The following is a 27102-nucleotide window of genomic DNA, read 5'->3' on the forward strand; positions in this document are numbered from 1 at the left end:
CCTGAGATTGCTCTGATGCTTAGTACACTTCCAGTTCTATCACAAACTTAAGGTAATTCATCTTGCATAATGTGTGTTGTGACATGGGTACAAATCCTGGGCTTTGTACTTAGAATGCGATTGAAATCTTAACCTTTCAATGGGGACAGTTTTCTTTCAAGTAGAAGTTTATTTGTTTTACCTTTTCTAGACTGATTCTCAAAACTGGCTGAGGTTAAAGGATAAATTTAAATAAATGTGATAAAGTAGTAGGAAACTACTTAATCATGTGATGCGATGTAGCAGGTAAGCCGTGTGCCTGAGCTGCTGCTGAATTCATGGTGAATGCCGAGTTGAAGTACTTCTCACTGTTACCTTGTGACCTAATGATACGGGCTGAAAGTTTTTAACTTTTGACTGTTTCTGGCCCTACAAAAGACAACTTGCAAAAGGAGTTTTTGACTGATACAGCTGTGAAACCTGCTTTTTCCACATCGGAGAAAAAGCTCTATCAAGTTGGTATATAGCTGACAAACACCAGCAATCGTCTCAGTGCAACAGTCAAACATAAGCCAACTTTCTGCATTGTTTTAGTCTTAGTAAATAGCCCCATCACAGCCTGCAAGACTCAGTAATTTGTAAAGAAATTTAAATCAGCCCTTTAAAAAAAAAGAAGTTACTAAAATTTAGGGAATTAGTTGCACAAAATGAAACTCTCCGTATGGGTTTAAGTAAGAATCCTGTTTAAATCCCTTAACGTCACCTTCCTCTTGAGTTGGAGGTGAGGAAATAAAAAATAAACACAGCTGATACTATGTTGCTTTGTGACTTTCCGGAAAGAGTAGAGAAGTCCTAGGCTGGAGGTTTTCTGAGTGGGTGCCAAGATCACTGTGCTCATGTGCAAGGTCAGCTCCACTAACGGAAAGGGGGATTTGGTGCAGTGTCTTGGCAGCTTTTTGCTTATAATATGAACAGCACTCTCACACAGACCAAATTAGATATTTTAAAAATCTGAGGAGCAGGCTAACTACAAGGCTGTAGTGTTTGTAATTTTATTGCCCTGAGTAGGGAATCCTCAATTACAGGAAACAACCTCTGCTAATTAAAATCATATTAGTTATGTTGAAAACAAAAGATGTTTTCTCTTTCATATGAAAGCAATCCCAAAAGCATCATTTAAGAGGGTTTTTTTTTTCTTCACTTTTAGAAGCAGAAGTGTCTACAGACAACCTTCATCTGCTGTAGTACGCTTTCCAAATGCTAAATTCTCTGCAGTCTGTCACTAGCTAGTTCTAAGCCGGTCTTTGGGAGCTGTGTGCTTTGAGCCCTTGTGCATGCTGCGCCTGTGAACTGGGAAGGTCGGTCTTACGTTCCAAACAAAATACTGAATTTAGTTTTTGTTTAAACACAAAGCTGTAAGACTGTAAATGATGCAGTGCATCATCATAATGAAGTGTTTAGCTGCATATTCGCAAACTTTCTGTTCTTTCTGAAGCACTAGTTTTCACTAGGCATTTTTAGGTTGTTTCAAAGACAGCCATGATGACTCAGTGTTCAGCAAGTGCTCAAAAAGCATTGATCTTGAAAAGGGGGTGCTGGGAAATCTAATGCTAGCATCAGGTTATTCTTTCTGTGCATGTACTTCAGTTTTCAATGCATGCTGATGTGTTTGTACGATTTCGGTTTTGGTTCTCTGTCTTTCCAGGAAGCGTGGATCGTGAGTGACCTCTGTTGCCTCCTTGCTGTCCTTTGAAATGTTTATCATGTCACAAGTTCTTCAGAGTTTCATGGTGTCTCAGCTGATCATAGATGGGAGGACTCTGTTTTTGAAGATAATATTATGTAATTCTTATCTATGAAATGTAATGTACAATATAATTTTTGATCTCTAGATTTTGTAGGACCTGTACAGCTACCTGTCTGATGTAGTAAGCCTGACAGTTTGAACCAACTGAAGATACTCTTAGTCCTCTTCTCCGTATTGTGCCCTTTCAGGCATCCTTTTGCTTTAGGCTCTCAGAGACTTGCAGCTTTTCCTCTATTTTCCTTGTCCACATGCATGTGATGTAAGTTTTACTGCTTGCTTCTTCCACCTGAAGGTATAACTGAGGTACTGCTTTTGTTTAGGAGCTTGAATGGCAATCTATTTTAATTATCTCCCTATTGATCCAGGGAGAAATGCATGCTGGTTGATATTCTGCCAAAACTATCACCAACGTCATCGTGTAAATAAGTCTCACTTTAGGGAGTAAGCATTTTCCTCTTCTAGGGTGGTAAAGGTATCTTCAAGCAGAGCCTTCTTTTTCAGACTGTAATGGTGATGAGTTTAGAGCTGGACAATTAAATGTGATCAGACTTCTCTGTCCTTACAAATCAAACGTTTTGCAGGCATCGGGAAGAAAATCTTGTGATTACAAAAGGCTAATTAGATAGGTTCAGATGATGGTCTGATGCGAACAAGCTTCCTTATCTACCGTGTAACTTGAGAAATTCTTGGGCCTTTGTCAGTACTTGAAACTTTCTACTGGAGACCTTGAATTTCAGGCATAATAAATGGTTAGAAACTTACAGCAGTGAAAATTTAATTGCTTCCATATGCATTAGTGGTTTTTTTCCAGAGTTTTTAAGTTGTATTAATCTATATCTTCACTGATGACCTATAAGAGTAGGCTTGTGTTGGGATGCTGGCTTATGATTTGGGAGACCTGGGTTACCTTCCTTGCTTCTGCCCCAAACCGGGTCATCACAGCAAAATTCTTACTCTCCCTGTGTCTTAGTTGCCTACTGACAGATGCGGATAATAGTATTTTTTTTCCAGAACATTATAAAACAGAGTGTGAAAGAGGTGTAGATATACATGCATAATATATCTTATTATAAGATATTAATTTCCAGAGCCTGTTAAATCTAAAGCAACTAGTTCAAAGTGTCTTCTAATAGAACGTGATTTTTAATGAAAGGGAGTTTTTCTCTTTTAGGAAAAGTCTGAAGACTGTTCTCAAATTGACAGTGTTAACTTGAGCATTCTTCTTTGCCAGATTTTTGAGAGCCTGTGTAAAGAAATTGCATCAGTTCAAAAGCTAGTTTGTCATGGGAGGTTTTTTTTTCTCCCTCCAGGTTGATTCTGCTAATGCTGGAAGAGTCTTAGCTTCTGATGCAGCTGTTTTCTTGAAAAAGTCTGGGTTGACAGATTTGGTACTTGGAAAGGTATTTAATGACAATTTTTTAGTTATCCTGTCTCTTGCTTCAGTTAGTATCCTGTGTAAATTAAAATACTTAGTGGTACTGCAGGATATGGGATTTTCCCTAATGTTTTTTCAATTGTGCTAACAGTTTCGAACTTCAGTATCCTTGAATATTCTACTGTGTATGTGGTTTGTGGTGGAAATTAAATCAATATTTACATTTGTCACCTCAAAGAAGTGCTATCATGAAAGTTAAGACCTGAACTTTTATCCAAGAATGCATTGTTAAATGCAGTGAGAGCTTGCCAGCTTCCTCTCAGTACTGTGGAACACTTTGTGTCTATTATTTGTTTTAGATTTGGGACTTAGCTGACACTGATGGCAAAGGTATCCTGAGCAAACAGGTATGATTATTTATATGACGTATAAGGTTACTGTAACCATTAGCAAGCCTTAACATAAGAAAAAAGTGAATAATGATGTTTCAGGAAAGCAGTTTTTCTAACTTTTTTTTTAGATTTTTCTAATTGGACTAGATATGTATGTACAACTTCAGTGTAAGCTACAATAAATTAAGCAGCCTTCAGCTACCACATCAGTTTTTATTCAAGTCATAAAGTGAGCTGCTGTGTAGCTGTGCAATACAATATACTGAGAAGTATTTTAAGAGTTAACGTACTGCATTTACTATAAAGGTGACTTTTAATCTTGGAGGAAACTTAATGCAGAAATTGTCTAGTAAAATCTTCAGATTTCTAACTTAGCTAATTTTAGTGGACTTGACATTAGTGCATTCTGTTTGGAGCTGTTTTTCTAAGCTGTAGCGATGAGCAGTATGGCAGTCAGACGTGCATATCAGTGGTGCTGCTGAAAAGCTCTAATATGCCTTGCTGTTGCTGTTTGGTTTGAAGGATGGCTACTTAACTAATGGCCTGTGGAGAGGTAACTGCTTCATCCCGTGGTAGGAAAAGGAGGAGTTTGTAACATCTACCAAACAAAATTTTTTCAGACATTCCCTTTTGATTCTTTTTTTCTCATGTGCTGTACCTTTCATTCCTCCCCCTCCATCAACTACCACCTTCAGGACCAACTCCGTTCCTCTGAGATAAACATCTATAATTGCTACTTTAAATTTTCACTGCTCTGCCATAGAAGAACTGAGTATTGAGAACTGACTACACTAGCCACAAAGCTACTATAGGCTAGGAGCTAGTAATTACAAATTTTGCCTCACTGGAGGAATTCAGCAGTTGCTGACTGCTGCTTTCTGTCACCTTCTGACCCCTTTTGAAGCCATTTGCAGCTCTGTGTATATAGCAATATTAGAAAAGCTCATAATTCTTCTGAAATTTGAGTATTTTCAACTAATAAATCCTTTTGTTTTTCCTGTAGGAATTTTTTGTGGCTTTACGACTTGTAGCGTGTGCACAGAATGGATTGGATGTTTCCCTGAGTAGTCTTAATCTGCCTGTTCCTCCACCAAGATTTGTAAGATTTCTTTTTTAATTGAACATATCAACTGATTAATAAGAACTGCTTTTAAGTGAATAAGTAGAAAGGTTTGGTGTAATTACCCAACACATCTGAAAGTGATGTCGTAGAGCAGTAGGGCCCTACAATAGGGGAAAACTAAGCAATGTGGAGTAAGAATAAGGTGCTATATGTTCTAGTGGGGATCTGGATATAAAATAGTGTACAATTTGTATATATATGGTAGTTGTTTGATTATTATTGTCTTTAATGGAAGAAACATTTTTATATTTCTTACTGTAAATTTTGGTATCCTTAACTAAGGTATGAGTGACTAAAATGCAGATCTGACTCTGACAAGGAGCACCTTCTCAAGTAAGGGAGTGATTTTGCAAGGTCGGAACCATTTCTCTCTTAACACGGCATGTTTTCCTGGTTTTCTTTAGACTGACACTAGTAGTCCTCTGCTACTCAGTGGAACTGCAGCAAGTGATGTACCATGGGCTGTTAAGGTAAACTAAAGATCAGGCTGTCATCTAGAACTGTGATGTGGTTTGCAAGAAAACAGAAGTCTGAGAAAAATAAAATGCTACTGGTAGCAGTGGTTTATAAAGTATGATATATTACCATTCATGTAATTGTGCTAGTAGACCCAATTTGATAAAAACACTTGTCCCTTGGGAAATCTCTTTGTGTTTAGAAATTTGAGTTATTGGGAATAGTTACCTGAAGCCATGAAAATAATTGAAGAATAAATCTCACTGGGTTTTGGATGAGTCTCCAGCTGACTTAGGAGTAATATCTTTTTCATATTTTCTTTTAAAAATCAGGAACTGCAATCTGTTTGTTTCCAATTGTAACTTAAAAACAAAGTTAATACTTCTGAAAGAACTACTGCTTCTCAGCCTAGGAGTCTGACTATTTCCATAAGTAATATTTTTCTTCTGCCCCTGCAGCTGGAAGACAAGGCCAAGTATGATGCTATTTTTGACAGCCTAAATCCTGTGAATGGGCTGTTGTCAGGTGATAAGGTGAAACCTGTACTCCTTAACTCAAAACTGCCGGTGGATATCTTAGGACGAGTAAGAATATCTTTCTACTTAATTGTTAAATCACAAATAACTGTGCTACACTCAGCAATATCTGTTGTTCAACTTGAAGGTTTGGAGTAATAAGCCTAACCATTAAATACCATCTTATGGAGTGGCCACACATGTGTAACTGTTAAACTGGGGGGGGGGGGGGAAATTCTTTTCATATTTTGATAGATTACCTCTTATCACAGTGTATCAATTGCGTGTACTCTTTAACACTTGGTTTAGGGCGGGGTACCATTAATGCACTCTGTCTCCAGCTGAAGAATCTGTGTTCTTTTGCATGGTTTATGTGAATGTAGGTTGGTCACTGAAAACTAATGCTGTTAATAGAACTTCGGATATGGTGGGGGGAGGCTGTTCTCACATTTGTTTTTATTGAGGTTTTAAATAGGAAACTGCTGCAGCGTAGGCAAACATCCCTATATTCTGGTTTTTGTTGGTAGGTGTGGGAGTTGAGTGATATTGACCGTGATGGCATGTTGGATCGAGATGAGTTTGCAGTTGTAAGTATCTCCTGCCTCTTGGGATTTTGAAAGCCTGGTGGCAGAGATTTAAAATAGGTGCATTGTGTATTAATTTTTGACTGTTTGTATGGTTCATTTATTGCCTTTATTCAGAGACCTGAATCAAGTTTTAGTACTAGTTAATGTTTCGGTCAGTTTATGGAATGTCTGTCATTACACGGCAGTAACTGTGGGCTAAATGAGCCATTAAAAACTTAGACCTGTGATCTGCTGTCCCATGAGAGACCAAATGATTTCACTGACTGTGTTTTACCTTAGCCTTCAGTGTTTGTAGTACTTGAATGCCTCAAGGCACCTTTCAGGAAAAGTTTAAAGAAATTTTGTATAAATTCTTCAAAAATTCATAGCAAGTTAGTATTTTGACACTATTAATACCAGGACTGATGAAATAATGTAAGAAACAGTAAGTTTCTTTTCCTCCAAGAGATGGCAAGTGAGAGAAGAGAGGGAGGCTCTTGCTTTTGAAGACTCTTTAAGTCTTGAATGTAATAGTAACCGTGCATCAACTTTTTCTCAAAACTTTCAGCTTATTTTTCCATGTAAGTGAATTGGAGAGGAGGGAACTTATACGTTCACTCTGGAGGATAGGGCTTCATTTTACACGGAGAAATATCAAACCTAAGTTTAAAGGTTTGGAAAAGCTAATAAAGTATCTTAACTGCATTTTGCATTACAAGAATCTTGAAAAAGTAATGTGACCTTTCTGTTTGCAGGTGGGACTAAAGCCAGCCTTTAATTTTAATTTCTACAAGCTAAACTGTTGCTCATCCTTTCAGAGGCAAAAATAAAAGATAAAATAAAAAGAAAGTTAAAACCACCTGTTTAATTGCCAAGAATTGATGTTACGGACAATGTCAAAAGCTTGCTTTGTGGTTTTTTTTTTTGTAATGTAGATATGATGAATTTACCTTTTTCTGATGTCACATATTTTTGAGAAAGGATAAAAGTGTAAAACTTACTTTCTTGAACATTGTTCTTGTCATCTTCCGGCACCTATATGCTTCAGTTTCTTAAACCGATTCCTTTAAGACCCTAATAGTTAACTGTTACTGTACTTGATTTCATGTGTTTGTGCTGTAATTCTTCAAATCAGAGGACTGGTATGCTCTAGGCAAATGTTGGAGATAAAATGATAATTTGCAAAGTATAATGACATTTATTTAAAATGCAGTTCTGTGTTTTGAACAACAGTCATAACATTATTAAAATGTACATCCACAACAAAAGAATAGCCACTAAGTGAAGTGACTCCTGCAAAAGCAGTGAGTACATTAAAATTAACCGTTTACAGTGTTCTCCCATGTAAAATTCCACAAGTGGTGGTACAACCTTGGTAATATTTAGGAGAATCACTTTAACGTTCTAAAAGATACTGAACTTCATTTGCTAAGCACTGAACCTCAAAAGAAGGTAATAATGTTAAACACAGGTCAGAAGGCAAGAAGCTGCAATTCAGTTGAGGAGGCTTGTAAAGGAGAAACATAATGGAAAAAATGCTACACATTTATTTCTTAACTAATTTTTTTAATTTATGTATACTACTTATATATTTACATCCACATACCTTGTTTTCTTGTTCAGGCCATGTTTTTGGTGTACTGTGCTTTGGAGAAAGAACCAGTGCCAATGTCCTTGCCTGCAGCTTTGGTGCCACCATCCAAGAGAAAGCCCCTTAGTGTTCCAGGAGCAATGCCGTTAATTCCACCTGCAACATCTACCAAAGAGTCTCATCAGTCCTTGCCACCTGTAGGCATTTTAGCTGCCAAAACACCGTTAACACAGGTATAGTTCTGAAGTTACTTGGGGTTAGAAGATTGCTGCTCTTAATACTGTGCTTCAGAGACTGCATGTATGAGGAGTCTTGATGCTGGTTTTTAGTTTCCTTCTTGCCCTATTGATCGATTGATGAATTTGAGGAGGCTGATGGGAAGATCAGGTGGAGAGGAACGAAATTTATCTTCTGCTTTTTCTAGATATCTTCAGATATAAACAGTAGGATAAAAGAATATTATTTAGGTAAGATTTTGCAGATATTTTTAAAAGAGATTATTCAAGGCATCAAGTTCAACCCAAAGGTCAGAATATTAAGAAATCAGTTTAAAAATGTAGTCCAGATGCACATCTGCAGAAGCGAAGTCTTCTGGCTGAAGACTGATTTGAGTATGGACAAGTTCATAAAACAAATTGTGGCAAGCATGTACGTGCAGTTGTATGCGCAAGCATGCCTCTAGTTTGAAGAAGACATTAATGAAAATAGAATAAAGAAATGCAAGCAATGGGAAAAGAAGACAAAAGGTCTGGCATATCCACCTAAACACATGAAATTTGGTGTTTGCTTCAGATGTAACTGTTAAGAAACTTGATGCCTTCCACCCCTCCAAGCATCTTATTTAGTCCTGGTCATCTTAGAATGCAGAATTTGGGAAAATATCTTTCCGAGTAGATTATAACTTACTCATTCTCTTCAAAATAAAAAATTGAGAAGGGGATCTAAGGTGAGAACTGTAGTAGTTAATGCATAAGATATTGCATGGACATTTGAGTACCCATATTTGAGTAATCAGTAAGAAACTGGCATCTTAATTCTGGAGGTGCCAAGGTTTTGATCTGGCAGTTTACTTGGGAAGTCTTGCTGTCTGTATTACAAAGTAATGCCATTCTGGATTATGGTTTCAGTATGTATTTTGTGTACAGCACCATCTGGGATTCATCGAAGTGTTCTTGTGCAGTGAAATTAGTTAGCGTCCACAAGCATGCACCTGAAGGCGTTTTCACACCCCCCCCCCCCCCCCCCCAAAAAAAAAGTCTTTATAATAGCTGAGTGTTTGGAAAAATTGTTGAAGTAAGAGAAGTGACTCTAGTTCCCATCTTTACCTTGATTGGAGGTAAATTCTACAATTTAGAATGTGCCAACTAATAACAGTCAGGGTTTGAGCAGTTCTTCAGTCCCTCCAGCTAAAGCTCTCTGGCTGTGTAAAGAGGAATAAAATTGATAGAGCCAGACAGTAAGAGGGACTGTGACTGAACACAGCGATGAGGGCACAGCCCCATGCTGGGAGGAGATCTGAGCCCCAGGAAATACTTTCATTGCATAGGTAAAGCAGCAGAGCAGTACCAGCCGGCCTTGGTGCTTCACTGACAGAAATATTTTACTTCTGCTTTTGGAGTTGCTTGTGGCTCTCTGCACCTCTGTTCTGGAGGATAAACTGGTTCATGAACTAGGCACCTAGGTCACTTCTGAAGTCTGTGCTGTAGTCCTTGAATTATGTAACTCTGGAAGCAACTATCTGAAAACAGAACTGTCTGTATCTTAGAACTGTGGTTTTTGTTGTTTGTTTTTTTTTCTTTCCCCTTCCATCGCCATCTCCCTTCAGTGGATTGTGTCGCCTGCAGACAAAATTAAGTATGATGAGATCTTTGTGAAGACTGACAAGGACATGGATGGATTTGTGTCAGGTGTAGAAGCCAGAGAACTATTCTTGAAGACAGGACTGCCTTCTGCTCTTCTTGCACATATCTGGTAGGGTTTTTTCCATGACAGCTGTTTAGATGATGGCATGGGTCTCGTTCCTTCTTAGCACTTTCTTGAAAAGTGCTATGTTGACATTTCTGGAAAGTTGTTTTCTGTATATAATAGCATGGTCTCTGTATAAGCAGTGGTAACTTACTTGCTTCTACTTTTGGACAGAAATGGGGGGAAATCAGGTTTATGCTATGCATCATGTCTTAGGGAAGGAGGTAAAGTACCCGAACAAAGATTGTTACAAACAAATACTGCGCTTTAGCTAAACCCCTGTATTTAAGGCATCATAGTTGTTGCTGTGTATCTTAACACTGATATTATCCATATTCTGGTAAAGAGAATTACCTGTATAAAATTCTTGGCATGTGAGACTTATGGCCCATCTCATCCTACAATTTATTTGTCTTTCATTACAGCTAGTAGTGACATCCACTGCTCTTTTAAGTCTTTTACCACTGTAAGCTATTGCGGGGCACTCTGATAGGATAAAACTTTTTTTTTCCCCAAGGTATGGTTAACACAACCTCTAATTTAGGAAATTTTAGATAGACTTGTGTTGGCTGTGAAAAGTTCTTTCATTTGGAAGGAACTTCAGTTACAGATGCTCAGGTGTTGTTAGTCACTCGTAGCCCTCATTCTGCCTTTCACCAGATCAGAACTTACTGAGATGGTAACTTAGAGTTACTTACTGAGTTACTTACAGAGCTGTGGATGTTAGTATGCGAAGAGAAAGTGGTTGTGTATGTCTGAGTAATGTTTCCTATTTATTACCATGCTTTACTTCTATATTGCATTTTTTTAGAGGGGATATACACTGGCAATTTTCACCTTTTTAGGTGACAGCAAGTATAATAAACAGGGCTGTACTTGCAGAAATGAGGATTTGATTTATTTCATGTGCATCTCTGTGCAGGGCTCTCTGTGACACAAAGGACTGCGGAAAGCTTTCAAAGGAACAGTTTGCTTTGGCTTTCTATTTAATTAATCAGAAGCTAACAAAGGGCATTGATCCACCTCAGGCTCTGACTCCGGAGATGATTCCACCTTCAGACAGGGGTGTCAGCTTACAGAAGGTAAGGCGTTTTTGGTATAAGTCACAAAGAATGTTGGTTTCAAAGGCTGCGCAAGAAACACCTAGAGTACTGGCATACCTTAAAGTTATCATAATATCAAGAAAAATGAAAGTCAATTACAAAGAATTGACAAAACACTGTTCCATTCATGTTTCAAAATGAAGCTGTCATTTATTATGCCTGCCAACCAAGCAGAGAGATCTTAATGTTGAGAAAGCATAATTTCTTATTTTGAAAGAATAATCCTTCTACTGCCTGTCTAAAGAAATTTTAGTTTGCACTTGAAATAACGTGCACGAGTTCAATGTTTTTCTTCTAATGTGTTCACAGTTACCTTTTTTACATTTTGTTTTTAAGAAGTCTGGGAACAATATGAACTAGATAAAGTTTAGAATTATGTATTTAAAGTTATAAACGTAAATGGTCCTCCATTTTTTTACTTCATAGGTAGTTTAAATGTCTTCATAGTCTGTTGATTGCCATCTATCTTTATCCAACAGTTGACCATACCTCAGCAGTTCAAGTTGTATTTATCAGAATGGTAGAGGTCATCACAAATTCTTACTTGTTTTACGCATCATGAAGTCTGATGTGGGTTACCTTTTCTTGGTTGTGCAAAACATTGACCTAATTCTACAACTCTCTTAAACAATGAAAAATTCGCACCTGAAAAAATGAAACTCAACATTTGGCACTACTTTTTGAGTTTCTGTAACTGGTATCTAATTTCTTTTTACATTCTGTTTTTAAAAAATAATTGCTTTATTTGTAACTCTACTAATCTCTTTTGTATGTTTGCTTTCCTTTCTATGTCTCTCTTCTAGTTTGGACTCTTTTTTCCATTCTGCACCACTCTGCTTTTCATCCTTATTATTCTGTCAGTTTGTTAACTCTGCTTTCTCAAGGTTAGAGAATCTTTGCTTTTCTAATATTTACTGTCTGTTGGTTTAATAATGCACATCCTTCTAAGACTCTTACATAATCACTGAAATAGCACAGCACTTCTCTGAAGTGTCACAGTATGTTGCAGTCGCAAATTATTGCTGATTTCCAGTGTCGTTCATCTGGAAGAACCCCAAGGTTCTTCCTTAAACCCAGACTTCTGTGGCTGTTACCTGTTGGCAATATGTGCTGCCTAGGCTTAAAACGGAAAACGCTGTGCCTTATCCTGTTGAAATTGCTGGGGAAGTGGTGACAGAGTTGTAACCCAACATGACAGTTGACAGTTACCATTGGGACTAATACCTATTGTTTTACTGATAATATTGCAGAAAATGTAGTGACCAGAACACATTAGGTGAGATCAGTGTTGGTTACTGCTGTTCTGTGTGTGTAAATTGCTTTTTACAGAACTCTCAAAGACATCGGTGTGTTTGGTTTTGGGGTTTTTTTTGCGTTACTAACATAGACAATGAGTAAGAGTATTGTGAAAGACGGTAAGATTTAGTTAGCTTAGTTTAATTAACTAGTTTAGTTAGCTCTGTAAATCCTTACCAAGAATTTGTTTTACTAGATTGAGCTTGAACCTTTGGCTCATTTTGAGCTTTTTCCAAAGAGATGTTGTCTTATTGATGTGAAACAACCTGTTTGTCCAAGATTATTGCTCAAGAATTGAACCCCGAGGATGAGAGCAGTAGTCAGAAATAGGCTTTTTTTGCTGGTTTTCTTGGAGTGGCTTACCTTGTAAAAAAACCCTTAGGGTTCATCTTCTGACTTGACCAATATAAAGGTAGTAGCAGAAATACCAGTAAGTATAATGGTAATACGTTATGTTTTTAAAGTAGGGAAAGTTAACTTGCGATCCTTCTTGGTAGATGTTCAGAATATGTATGTATGTGTATTGCTGTTATCTAATGGTTGGTTTCCTTACAAAATCTTATTACCACTAGTGTAACTTTTTTTTCAGTTTTGAGGCCCAAATGCAGATCCCATGAATGGGACACAGCAGCAGTCCTGTAGTTGTTCTACGTAAAGAAACACAGCAACTGTTTGTAGTCAGGAATTGCGCTTGCATTACCAGCTGTAAAACTTTAACTTACATGCAAATTCCTCTGTAAGAATTTTGGCAGGAATTGACTTTTATTACTATTTTGGATTAAAAACTCAAAGTGTAGTTGGCATGTGTGTTGCAGTGGCAGCAAATAGTTCTAACTTTTGTTGTCTTTAACTTGTGTATTGAATCTAAAAATGTTGGCTTTTATGTCCTCCGCCACACTAGTTCTCCTGAATAGTTGGATATAAAATTGAACTACATTTTTGAACTTTTGTTCAAGTTTGGTGCTGGGATTAGTGTGCAGAATTTCTTGAACTGAGGAGAGGAGGAGGACTGGAAAGAATTTGTACTCTTAGCTCATAGCTCCATGTTTTCCCTCTGTCCTTTTCCTAGAAGTAAGAACTTTCTCATTGGAACGCCACGAGCAACTCTGTAAAACTCCTGTGTAATTCCTTTAGAACAGGATTTAACTTCATAGCTGTTTGCCCATTTGAGAAGCTGTACACTAACCAGTTTAAGAATAGCTGTATGTGGTTTTTATATTCTCAGTTCATGCCATTTGTTCTAGTAAAATATGCATTAATAATATTCTGTGCCACAGTGTGCTCAGATTTACTGTTTAGGTTGTTTCGTGGCTTTAGTTATCTTCCCCCCCCCCCTTCCCCAGAGTATAATCTTCAATAAGACTTAGTTAATAGCATCTTGATTTATCTTTAGAGAAACTTCAGCATTTAAAGGCTTTTGTTTTATTTTGGGGGTATCACTTGCCTTTTTTAATTATATGTATATACGTTTCTTCTGAACTTTGTGTTTGTCCTGAATGGCTTTGTTCAAGACTTGAAGGAACTGATCTATTTATGGAAGGTAGTTACAGTGACTGTGGCTTCCTAAACATGTTCATGTTGTGATAAGGCACAGTAGAACAACTACAGCATTTGCTAATTTGTCTTCAGCATTTGTCATTTATGTGTACTTTTTTGAAACAAATAATTTGTATTACAGTTGTTGTCTTATAAAGACATTAAGTTAGTGGGAACTCATGGGCGTAACTTACCTATGACTTTGTGTTACCAAAATTTCATTCAGTACTCTGGAGTTCCACATTGAACTAGCTTAATATCACTTAAAGCATTGCAAATAAGTATCTATCCTCTGCAACAGGAGGATCACCAAGGTGAAGAAATACACATATAAAAGCAGTAAACAAACCAAACCACTCTTAAATGAATGCTAGGAAGCCAGCTAAACGTTAACTGTAAGATAAATCTCATTTTAGAACTTTTTTTTTTTGTTATGATCAGGTGGTCCTGTGCTTTTGCGGAAGATATCTTCAAGACTTTACAGGAGACAAATTCTGTTTGAATTATTAGATGCATTGGATATATGTTGTGTTCTGTTAATATAGCATCTGGATATTTTTTTTTTCTAAGATTGAAGGTTTGAAATATGGTGCTACCAACAGTTGTTACAAGAGGACAGCTTGTGCTGTCACAAAAAGTAAAGTGAATATAGTTGTTGGACAGCAGAAACCATAAACTAACAGTATGTATTTTTTATTTTTCAGAATACTCAAGGACTGAATCCTGTAGCAGATTTTTCTGCAATTAAAGAACTTGATACATTAAACAATGAAATAGTAGACCTGCAGAGGTAGGTGAAGGAGGAATAGTTGTGGTTGCCTTAAATTCAGTCATGCTACTTACTGGTTTTTAAAAAAACAATTCAATGCATACAAGAAAACCAGATGGTAGTAGTCTGCTTTGCTAAAATAAATGGTCAGCATGTCTGTAATACTGTTTAACACTTCTACACTTTGTTCACTCAGATGAGTGCATTTAATAACAGCAAGACTGTGAAAGGTCTGTTCATCATGCCTTCTGGGTATGTTTCAGAGCTGCATATCTTAATATCTTGAGATGGAAATATTCTCTGTTGTTCATCTTTACTGGCAGATGAGAACGGAGCAGATCTTTAGGATGCTGGAACCATGCTGTGAATTGGTATTGGTTGTCTTTGATTTGTAGAGGGAATTCTAAGGGCATTTTTCTAGCGGTAGTAAGGAAGTGTGATAGAAAAGATCAAGAAGCATGTAGGGTAGAGAGTGGGAAGTTGACAGTTTGTATATGGATCTCTGTTAGGGTTTTGATGGTGGTAAAGACAGACGTGTGTCTCTTCTATTTAGTGAAAAAAAAGCGTTGCGCTGAGGAAAAATTGTTTTAATTCAAAGTTTGCAGACCTTTGGTTTCCATTAGTTATTTCTAAGGTAATTAAGATGACCTCAACTGACAAAGAAAGTCAAGTTCGTATATGTTGTATAGTCTTTGTCATACTCTCAAGATTTAGCAGATATTTTTCTTCAGTGATTTTTATGGCACTATCGTAAATCTACTGAAAATTCTCTTAAGAACAGTTAATTCTGCTATAAGTGAGGGTGCTCTGTCATGATGATATCTGCCTGTCTTATTCATATCACTTGCAGGAATGATTTAATTTGGCGATGTGTCAAAGCACAGTCTGTTTCCTAAATACTTAAATGTTTTTTCACTTCAGCTGCTTATTCTCCCTCTTATTACTCCCACTGCCTCCACACTTCTCCCTGCTCTGCCTTCCTCTGTTGTTCTTTAGGTTGTATTAGTTCCAATTTTGGACTCTCACATTATTAACCTGAAATATGATTTACAACTGTGTATATTTGCTGTTAGTATCTTAGAGGGAAATAAATTGTTGACTAGCATGGATTTTTAGATGAAGTTGGTTTTCAGTAGGTGGGCTTGCAGCCTAACATGCAAACCAGTCTGTTTACGTCTTGTTCCCTTTTCTTACTGTGAGATATGAAGGAACCATGGCGTCTGGAAAGTCCTTGCTTCCATTTCTAAGTGGCAAATATAGTTGGACAATTATTTAAGACACACTTGAATGATATTAGATTGTTGAAGATATGATAAGGACAACTATTAATATGTATTTATTTTTAGAAAGGTAAAATTTACTTGGTTATGATTTAGAGGTTCAGAACAGAACTGGGTTAACAATCAGAGGTTTAAGCTTGTATCATCAAACTGAAGTATAATAGTAAGGGGTTGGTGTGGTTTCACTGGCAATGACTAGCAAACTCTCAATACCATAAACGCAGTTGTGGCTCAAGTATGATTTTTTCTTTTTTTTTTTTTCCCAAGAAATTTACTTTTTTGATTACTTTGAAATCCTTTAGCCACCATAGAAGAGTTATTTTGGTAGCAGAATAGCTGTTACTGTCTGTACCTTCCCTGAGCACAGGTGGCAATGCTAGGCAACAGATTAATCTTTGTGGTAAGTGTAGGAAACTCTTTTCATCTTTGGCCAACCCATATTTCTCTTGTAACTGATGAAGTACACTTTCAGTCTTGATAGTTATTATCTAAAAATGTAATTTAAACTCAAGCTATTTTTGTTCATTACTAGACAAATATATTGTTCAGCTGTTAAATTCAATACGTAATAATTTTAGTCCGTAATTCCATTGAGAAGTATCCATGAGACCTGCATTTCTGAGTCTCAGTAATAGAAATTTAATCCGTTTTTTGATGTACACTTAAAAAAAAAAAAAAAAGGCAGCAGAGGAAATGCCTCAAAAGAATGGCAATGTCTGGAAAACATAGCTTTTAGAGAGACTGAGCAAAGAATAGAGAGGTGATGTGTTTGTGGCTCATGAGTTTGTGTGGGAAACTTTTTAATCTAATTCAATAAAAACAATGTCAGGAAGGTGGAGGTTGAGGATCAGATGAATAATAAAATGCAGAACACTTACTAGTGAGGATAATTCCCCTCTAGTAGGGGGAATGATTTGCCCAGGGACGTTGTGGAATTTGCATCATTTTGAGCCTGTCAGCGCTGCTGCCTGTAAGTTCTGTTTCAGTTGCACTATATTTTTAGAAAGCTGTTTGAAGCTTTTTTGATCAGTGTGGTGGGAGGCTAGACCTGATGTTCTTAATATTCTTTTTTGAGTCGTAAAACCTTTTTCTTCCCCAGCAAGCCCTGCTTTGCTTTCATGCATTCAAAGCTAGCTACAGCCCGCAAATTAGTGGGATTGTGAAATATGTGCCTCCCAGGGCAGGGGGAGGGGTGGGCTAGATGATCTTTACAGGTCTCTTTTGACCCAAAGCATTCTGTGTAATTCTGTGAATTTCCTCAAATTTACCAATACTGTATTCCTCTCTAAGTGTGTTAAGTAGTTGAGCTTAATAGTACATCTCACCAGAGGTGCCATCTTTCATATAAGCTGGACAGCAACAGTTATAGTATCTTGAATATAAATCAGGTTAAAAGACCTATAAGGCTGGTAAGTTTGTCTCTCAAAAGTAAGGAAACAGGAAAATGTCCCCACAAAAACAGGGCAACCTCTCCCTGCTGTACACTTGCATCAAGCCTTTGTTTCAAAGTTGAGATCTACAGCTTCTTAGCAAAGCAAGGGTAAGAATTTCAATGTAAGCTAGATTATTTCTTCTAACCCCAGGTTTGGAAGTAACCGAGCTGTTGCAGGTGAAAAGGTTGGGGGGAACAAGGGGGAGAAGAAACTAGGGAAACCCTAGGCTTTTTTTCTAGCATTGCCAAACTGAGGTACTGCTACACTAGAAATTCCCAAAATTACAAATGTATGTGATAATAAGAAATGTTTGGCAACCGTGAGTGTAGATAATGCTACCAGCTCTATAAGCAGTCATCTGTCAGTTAGTATGGAAAAGGACTATGGATTTTTTTGCTTTTGTAACTAAGGTGGTTTTAAGTGTTGGCTGTGAAGAAGGCTGGCTCGGGTTGTTTTGTGTTTGGTTTGAATGTCTCTACTGACACGGGGACTCCTCAGTAGTCAGCTATCACAAATATTTGCAGTATGCTGCCTCCCATTTCTACATTGCTCCATTCATGAATTAGTATAAAATTTATGGATCTACTAAGATTATTTGCATGTAAATCATGAAGTATCTGCATTGGAGAAGCCATCTATTAGGTTGGGGGGATGTTAATCATTGCTTTTAATTTCTTTGATATGAGGTTCTCTTGACCTGACTACTACTAAAATCCATAGGGAAATTGTATTGCTTGCATAAATTGACTTGGGTTGGTTACAAGTGACTTTTATTGGCATGACCACAGTTCTTTTTCAGTTGGTGTCCCTCCCCTCCAGGTGCTTATGTGGTAAGGGACTTTACGATCCAGGAAGTCTGTCATGTCCAATAAATCATTTTTGTTACTTGTTTTTGGTTTTTTCAGTTGCTGAGCATTCCTACAGGGGCATACCAGATAGTTTGTAAGAGAAATGGAGGCATTCAGAAGAATTAGTGAATTAAGTAGGTCTGTGTTGTCTTTTTTTTTTTTTTTTTTTTTTTTTTTTTGAAACAAAGACACATTACTGGGGGGAGGAGAGGATGTGTTATGTGTAAACTATATATACTCCGCTTGTTTTCCTTTGCCTGAGACTGCTGCCTAAGCTTTTCTTGTTCTGCCTGACAATACTCCTTTCACTTGATTTTTTTTTCTGATTCATTATTTGTGTTGTGATTTGGCCAGTGTAAGCTGCCAGTGGGTGGGTGTTACATCCTGTTGCTTGCTTAGCATAGTCCGGATCGCAAGGTTAAGATACCTGGCTTCTGTTGAAATGAAAGGGAAGTGATCGTCATCTCTGACAGGCTCTGAGGCATATCGCTGACAGTAAGGTTGAAAGGCTGTATATTAAAGCATACGTACCTGCTTGCCTTTCTATTTCCTGTTCAGTTTTCATACCCCAGCAGGGAAAACAACAAGTATTTGTTTAGCTAGTCAATTATTCTTTTATCTTCAATCAGGAATAGTATGCCTGAATGTTTGCTGTCCTTGATGGATGTGTGAGGGCTTGAAGGTATTTTTTCAGCCTGACGTATTTAGATCTGTGGAAGTGCTTTATTGAGATTGAGACCCTGTGTTCATGGCGGGTTATGGAAGGCAAAATCAACAGAACTTGTTTCAACCCTGTGTTGCAGTGCTTTAAATATCTAAGTACAGCTATGCTACGAATACTAGTTTATTGAGCTAGAAGAGTGTGCTATAGCTTTGATGGAAAAGGTGAAGATTTGCTTAGAATTTCCGTGATTCTTTTTTCTGAGGAATGGAGAGTAAGAAATTATATGAAACCTGAAGGTTCACACTTAACAAAATAACTTGCCTTGTTCTTCAAAGTCCCTCTTTCCACATCTCTCCTGTTCCTTGTATATAAGCCTTCCCTTTGGGCACAATCAGCAGGTTGCATTTTAATCAGAAACTGAGATAAATAATAGCCGAACATAATATATAGTAATTATTTTTCAGATTTTTAATGTGTGCTAATTTGTTAACAAAATCTTTATGATAGTAAATATCTGTATACAGAAGATAGTGTTAAAACTGTAAAGCTTAATGCTTTTCTGCATCTGTGGAAGGAGAAAAGATTCTGTATACTGTCTAGAGATAAACATTTGTGATTTTCTTAGAACAGAAACACTTCTGAGTTGTACGTTGGTTTTTCCCTTTCATAAAGCTATTATTATATCTGACTGCCAAGAACTTATTGATGATAATTTCCCTGTCATCAGTAGTCACTTTTAAACTTGAGTAAGTGTCTGTAGAGACAGACTTGATATGACACAGCAAATAACTACGCATGGAGTCTCTGAGCCGACAGTGATTACAGCCAGCTAACCTTTCTTCTTCTGACTGAGCTTACCAACCGATACATCTAAAAATCTGATAGGCAAAATTCATTAATCAGCTAGATTGGCCTGCTGGAAATTTTTCTGGATGCTGTTAGCATAGGAATTACTGTGTTTGCAGGGGTTAATAGATGGAATCTGATGCAATCCCTCCCACTTTTCCCAGCAGTTTTCATTAGACAAGTGCTCCATAGCAACAGTGAGATCACTGGAGACAGTATTTCATTGATTTCTCCCTCCCGCCCCCTTCCATTTTTGAGCCATTCTTATCACTGAAGTGCAGCTGGGTGAAAAGGCAGGGCTTTTTATGCAGAACACTTATGTGGGCTTCTGTCTTGTAAATAATTTGGAAAGCAGAAATCCCTTAGATCTTTAGTGTTTAATGTTTCACTATGTATTTAAAGAGAGATACAGGCTTAGGAGGCTGGATAACTGTACCTGCTGTAGCTGATGTTCTTAAGTATTCTTGCATTGTTTGCTGGTCTTCTAGGGAAAAGAATAATGTAGAGCAAGACCTGAAGGAGAAAGAAGATACCATCAAGCAGAGGACAAGTGAGGTCCAGGTAAATAAGACACAGAATTATTGTTCAGACACCTGATATTGCACCATGTGGTGCTTTAATGGTAGTGGGATTACGGAGTCTTTAGATCACATCACTTATTCAGTGATGTGATCATCACTATGAAACGAAAAAAATCTGTGGCTAAAAAAAGAATGTACTTTGAAGTGCATTTTCTGTGTGAATGTGGGTTGGTGTGGGTGTATATATTTATATGAATGTGGGAACTTCTAGGATATGTAGTCTGCATTGAGTCTTAAATGAAAAATATGACAAAATAATAGGTCTCATTTATTTTTGTTTCTTAGGCAATTTAATGTATAATTAAAACTAGATAAGCCACTGTAGCACTGCAAATTAATAAACTCAAGTGGCTGAATTAAAAGGGCTTGTATATGGGGCTGCTTCTTAAGAATCGCAGTAATTACCAGCTTGGGAGGAATGTTGCCTGAAGTTAATTTTGCCTAATATAAGTGAATTTTTAAAATAATCTGTTTGATTTTTATTTAAAAAGGATAACATTGAATTTCCAGAATATTGGAAAATTTAAATTTTACAGGTGTTTTACAGGGATTAACAGTTATACAGTCAGCATCAGTGTTCAGGGCGCTAACAGTCTAGTGAAGCCCTGAATTAAATGCTGCAAAGCAATATTTCAATTAAATTTTAAGCCGCAAAAGCAGATGGAGTTGCTGTTTAAGAAAAAACTTCAGTGTGATATTTAATCACTTACATTTATTTCTACATTTGTTTTAGGAATCTTTATTATTCCAAATAATCTTTATTTTATTAAAAGCAAATAATGCAAGATTTCTGCATTTTACTTTGTGCTGGGCAGAAAAAGAGTCAACGTGTTACAACTGTTGTGCTTGGCTATTTAACATCCTTAAAGCCTGGATGATAATTAATAGTCTGACCTTTCAGAAGATAATCAGATGCTGCCCTGTTAGTCACGATGGCAGCCAGATTCAGCAGCTGCAGGAATGCATACAGAAGTTGCCCGTGACTGTGATTCTATCCATGCATCCAGCGGTCATTCCCCTCCCCACCCTGCAGATTGCCTTTTCACACTGTTAAAAATTCTTCTGGGCATTCCTGGTTTTGCGCATGGGGTGGCTTTGTTAGCATGTTCTGGAATCTGTGTGTTCATGTGAAGGCTGAGTTGTCTGGTGCCTTTGCACATAAGGTATATGAAACTAAATAAAAGCCTTACCTTTAATGTTACAGTATTAGTGTCATCTCCATACGTTTAGTGTTTGGTAGCCAGCAGCATCACAGAATCAATGAAGTCATTGTATCCAGAGCAGTAATGTTAGAAGCAACTGTCTCGGGTCCTTAACCTCTTGGTGGTCACACAAGCCGTTTGTCCCTTGTTAAATACAGAGTTACAGAGTTCTGTTGGCCTGCAGAGAAGGAGGGGTCTATTACTGGCTTGTCAGAAAATGAGAAGCCATCAGGATCAAACAGGATATGACTGCAGCATTTGTTTAAGCTGGTGGCCCTCTGTGTCTGGTCCCTTTCTTGCTCCTGAATGTTGTAGGACCTGCATCTTTTGGGAAACTTTCTAGAACTTCGGAGTGGTGACAGACAAAGAATATCCTTACATCATGCTTTTTTTCTTCTGGTTTTATTCTAAAGGTGACATTTCTAAAGATGGTGTACAAAACCAGTGTGTTCTAATCTGCCACCTTGGATAAAGCTAGTTTCGTGGCATCTCACACTAGAATTTCTGATACCAGAATTACTTCGATATACACAAATTATACTCTCAAATATAGCCATGATCTGTGATGGATTGCACTGTTTTGTATGGGAGGAGGGAAAGGATGACAGTTTTTTTTCTGAAAAATGATTTATATACAATGTAAATAGATACTAAAAAGCAAAGACAGAAAAAGGGGGGGAAACAGCATGCTTGTGGGTTTTAACATGCTTATTAAAATGTCATCTCTTTAATAGCAAAGATTAAGGGGTGCTTTTTCTTGAAAAGTTATGGACAGAGTAACAAAGATCAAGAAATTTCTAAGGCACTATTTCCTTAACTTACTCTGGATTAGCAATTTCCTATAAATATGGGAGTATTTAACTTGTGTATGAAATGTTCCTCTTGGCGGTAGAGAAGGTTTTGACTACATACAAAGTAGCATCTGAAAGTGCCTTTACCTGGCTGTCCCCTTGCGATCCCATCACCAGCCTGCTCTGGAAGAAAAAAAAGGGGAGGAAAAAAAAGTGAAAGGTATTTTGGGACTGTGGCCTTCCAAGAAGTCCAGACTGTTCCTGTCCTTCTCTTCTAGCCTTTTGATCTCCTTGTTGGCCTGAGTTTTCTTAAACGCATTTATTCTCTGAATATCCCACTCAGCATTGGATTTTCCCTATTCTTGGTTTGTTGCAGTGCACCAAAGCCATTAGAAAGTCAGTTGAAGTTTAGCTTTTATGTGCTGTTTTCAGCTTAACAGTTCTTAGCACGTGAATCATTTGGTGAAGTACAGACTGGCGAGCTATTAAATCCATTGTCTGTCTGTGGAAATACAGATCTCTAGACTTCGCTTTTCCTATAAATCTAATACAAGGGTTACTATTACCAGAAAAATGCTAGTGTGTACTACCTCAAATATGTTAATGGTTTTCGTATAAAATCTCATTCAATGCTTGAACGTTAAGATGCTGCTTCTCTCCTGAGGGCTTTCTTTGAAATTGAAGCTTAATTGGAGCCTGGTTTATTTCGTGAAGGTGTATCTTTGATTATTACCCCCAGTTCTGTGTATTGTATCTACGGCGACCTTTAATTTTGGAGGAGTGATGTGAACATGGGTGGGGGTGGTTTGGGGTTGTTCTTTTTCCTCTTCTTTTCCCTTCTGGGAGCCATCAGGCTTCATCAGGTCTCTCCAGTGCTTCTCTGCTGCTGTGGATAGGACAGACATTGGGATTCAAGAAACAGTACCAAGAGTGGAGGTGATCTGTATTTAGCTTGTGTGGGAGTTCTTGCTTCCTTTTGGGGGAAGGAGACTGAAATCTCTTCACGCTGTTACTTTTTCTCCAGTTGTTTGAGTGTCAGCTGATAATCGCTTTTCAAAGCAATGTGAATAATGAATGGATCAGGAGTGTCCCAATTATCCGAGTCAGTAGCTGCTGTAAGAGCTTTTTGTGTGTGCACTGGTTTGTCTTTCATAGATTAGAAATAACCAGTAATTCACCTAATGTGACTGCTGTGCATCAGTCGTATACTCTTTACTGACCTTCAAATTTTTTTTTTTTTTTTTTTTTTTTTGTTGGTCTGTTTTCATAAAAGTCTCTGTTGTGTTTCTTTAGTCTTCCAGTTGTCTTCAGGTTACCTATTTCTCTAGCATCTGACTGCCGCACCATATGCGTTTCTATTTCTATCCTGCTTTTTTGTCCTGATTATCTAGAGGTGTTAGCACATGGGGATAAATGATCTCCCTCATTAAAAAAAAAAACACCCCCAAAAAAGGACAACAAGATCTGAGCTTAGAGCACCACATGAATGCATGATGTAATTGGAAATTCATGTTAGCTTTTTTCCCATCCTTAATTTTCTTTTATCTTTATTCCTTTTTTACTGTTGTTCATGATTCTTCCTTCAATTGCCATATTTTCTAAGAAAGGCTGCAGTCTTCTCTTTTCATCTCATACTTTTTCTTTTGTATTAATCCTTTTTGATCTGTCTTATCTCTTCCTCTTGACTTTGATTCTTTCTTCCTAAATTCTTTTCTTGACATTATTTCAATGTTATCTCTGCAGTTTGTTGAAGTATAACCATTCCTGTTGCTCAGAAATTAACTAATTATCATATGATGCTACTTAATGTGCTTAGAATACAAGATACATACTTAACTGCCGTTTCCTAAATTAACGGATGCCATATTGTAGTGTATAGAATGGGCATTTCCTATCGGTGCTATTACATGGAAAGTAAGTTTTTGGCTGATTTTTGAAAAATCGGAGGCAGGGGAGACTAGAAGGCAGTGCATTTGGGTTAATAATGCCCCGATTTGGTACTTTACCATGTTGTTAAAACAAGTTTCTACTCTTGGCCATTTGTTTTTGAGGGGAAAGGAGCAGAATAAAGAATTTCTCTTATTAAGGAATGCTGTAAAATATACTGCTAAAACATAGGAGAGGGATAATGTAGCAGCCTAAATAAAGACGACTTCTAAATTCAAAATGAAACCCTAACCTCCCTGTGAGTAAAACAGTTAATCTCTGTGTTGGTGCATGATCTTCAATGTTTCAGTGAAGTTCTTTTTACTGAAGAAAAGAAAAAGCATATAACCTGATTATTTTTGTGTCTTAGAATTGGAATTTGGGAATACTTGGTTGTTTGATATATTATAAATGTTAACTTTTGAAAGGCAATTTATTCATACTTTGAAATCTGAGTTACTACTGCAGTTTATACTGTGGAATTTAGTGGTTGGGAGGGGAGAGGGAACACATGCAAAGCAAATCTGATTTATTACAGGATCTACAAGATGAGGTAAAGCGGGAGAGCAGTAACCTGCAAAAGCTGCAAGCTCAGAAGCAGGAAGCGCAGGAAATCCTGAACGATCTTGATGAGCAGAAGGCCAAGTTGGAAGAGCAACTGAATGATATCAGGCAGAAATGTGCAGAGGAGGCCCACTTGGTAAGGTCTAGTGGCTAAGGCCTTAGCCTTGCAGTGTGGTGTGCTTGTTGGGGAAGGTGAACAACTTCAACAAATAAACAGCCCGAGTGTCAAAATATTGTGACCAACAGAGAATAGGAAGTACGTCACTCATTTCAGTGACCTCCTAATTTAGTATCAGTGTGTCAACAAATGTACTGAGATATACTTGCATGCAAATAAGATTAAGTGCAAAATAATGCAAAATTAGAATGCAATATAAGTGTAATTACAAACACTAATTACTGTGACCAACTTGTTAGCAGTTAAAAAAATCATCTTATGGTTATGTAGATTCTTCTAATATGAAGCTATAGTATTTCTTTAAGGTCTAGAATTATATTTTCAGTTTTAGAGTATCTGTGTTGGTCAGGAAAACAGCTAGAATACTATGATCTTAATGAGACCAGCACGGAATTAACTTTTCATTCAGCTATGATGTATAATCTCTGCAATAGCTATGAGATCTTTACTTTTTGTGGCCACAAATAATACTATTTGGATGTGTTTGGAAGTGTATGTGGGGGGTTTATTTGGCTTTGAAATATTTGTTCATGCTTTAGATTGCCATGCTGAAGGCTGAAATAACAAGCCAGGAATCAAAGATTTCAGCATATGAAGATGAACTGACCAAAGCTCAGGAGGAGCTGAGTCGCCTGCAACAAGAAACTGCAGAGCTTGAGCATTGTATAGAGTCTGGGAAAGCACAGCTGGGACCTCTTCAGCAACATCTGCAGGATTCGCAACAGGAAATCAATTCAGTAAGGCGGTGTGAAGGGGGGGGGATTTTTCTAGCTGATAATTGTTAGTGTGGTTTTTCTTAAGGGGAAGGCGTTGTTTTCTTTTTTCTTCACTGTTTGCTCATGTCTTTAGCTGTTTACATGTGTTCTGTGCTAGTAGTTGTTGGGATTCTTAGAGGCTGACTCAAGTCACGCAAGATACTTCATGATTTTTCTCCGTTTTTTTTAATAAAAAGAGATTAATTTGTTGTACTGCATAAATAATTTGTCTCAATGTAGTGAATGAAAAATTAGTAATGCACGTTTAAATTCTCTACATCCAGTAGTTACTGAAGTTTTCTCCTCAGCCATGGCCTGGAGCACGCTCTCACTAATCTTTAATTGATGTGATGTTGGTATAAAATTACTTAATAACATTTACTTAGTGCATTGTTGAAGGAGGAAAGGAAGGTGAAAGTAAGAATAAATTGGACTGAGATTAGATACTGAGAAGCAGAGAGGGCTGCGCTGGCTTTTAAGCAGAGAACTGTGCTTTGAAGTGTCTGCTGTTACGTTAAAGGAACAATTTTAGCTCTGATCTGTAATCAGTAATGTGTTAGCTTGCACACACTTTCTTCATAATTCTTCTCTGACTTGCCAGCTGTCTCATGTATTAGCTAGAGTCACATCATCAAGTTAAGAACAAAACAGAAAGCCTGCTTATTAACTTTGAACCCTAGGAATGGCTGACTTTTTTGGGTTGGTCATTTCACACAATTCATGTCTAACTTGTTACGTTTTTCTGAAGACTTCCACTGCTAGTGTTCATGCAAGAGCACTTTCTGCTGTTGAAGAGCCTTATAACATATTCCTAACTTTTAAATTTGTCTTTGAGGTTTAGAAACTGGGAAGTAGAGAAATGGATTTTCCATGGCTTCATCACAGGCAGAGAAGGCTGTGCTATTTCAATATCAATGTACTAGCAAGAGGTACTTGCAGTGGACAGATCTGAGGCTGATAATACAAGTGGTTATGCTTGACTGTACTACAAACATTTTTTTGATAGATTTTGTATCGGTACTCTTGATTTTATTGCTTTTGGCTCTCAAATAATAAACAATAGATGCTTTGGTGCTTTAGGCGAGATTATCTAATGGCTGGTCTGAGGTCAGTGTATTTGAAAGGCACCTGATGTTGTCTTTGCAACCTGACTTGTGACCTATGCAAGGCAATGAAAACTCTATTTTGTGACTGGCTTAGCAAAAGCCAGTGGGATTTTGACACCTAAATATCTGAACTGTGTTCATCCTTCTGCATAATCTGCCAAATGCAGTAATTCCTTCGTTACTGGTAGGTTGGCTATAAATGTTTGTGGTGAGGCACTGTATTAAGCATATTGCTGAAACAGTAACATGTGGATGTAACTGTCTGCTTAGGAGGATACACTGTGGATTTTGTAGACTTCAAAGGTCATGTGGGAGAAGATAACAAATTTTTTTTTTCCTTCTCGGAAGATGAGAACTCTGATAAAGCAGCCTTTTTAATTTAGAGTTTAAGGCAATTGCAGATACATAATTTTAAAAACAAAAACAAAACAACCACCACCAAAAAAAACCTAACC

The 27102-nt window shown here is 37.4% G+C and overlaps 1 protein-coding gene across 5 annotated transcripts in view; it reads left to right on the forward strand.

Annotated features, from left to right (window-relative positions):
* EPS15 (epidermal growth factor receptor pathway substrate 15) overlaps positions 1-27102 on the forward strand; it is a 73892-nt gene that overhangs the window by 30707 nt on the left and 16083 nt on the right. For all 5 annotated transcript variants that reach the window (XM_075424497.1, XM_075424499.1, XM_075424500.1 and 2 more), the window contains 13 exons: positions 3097-3186; positions 3521-3568; positions 4557-4652; positions 5081-5146; positions 5591-5716; positions 6175-6234; positions 7837-8037; positions 9630-9775; positions 10692-10851; positions 14409-14494; positions 20033-20105; positions 24583-24744; positions 25326-25523. In XM_075424497.1, the coding sequence (XP_075280612.1) occupies positions 3097-3186; positions 3521-3568; positions 4557-4652; positions 5081-5146; positions 5591-5716; positions 6175-6234; positions 7837-8037; positions 9630-9775; positions 10692-10851; positions 14409-14494; positions 20033-20105; positions 24583-24744; positions 25326-25523 (1512 nt within the window). The remainder of the gene's footprint in view (positions 1-3096; positions 3187-3520; positions 3569-4556; positions 4653-5080; positions 5147-5590; positions 5717-6174; positions 6235-7836; positions 8038-9629; positions 9776-10691; positions 10852-14408; positions 14495-20032; positions 20106-24582; positions 24745-25325; positions 25524-27102) is intronic.

This window comes from Opisthocomus hoazin, chromosome 6 (assembly GCF_030867145.1).
Source record: "Opisthocomus hoazin isolate bOpiHoa1 chromosome 6, bOpiHoa1.hap1, whole genome shotgun sequence".
Taxonomy (NCBI): domain Eukaryota; kingdom Metazoa; phylum Chordata; class Aves; order Opisthocomiformes; family Opisthocomidae; genus Opisthocomus; species Opisthocomus hoazin.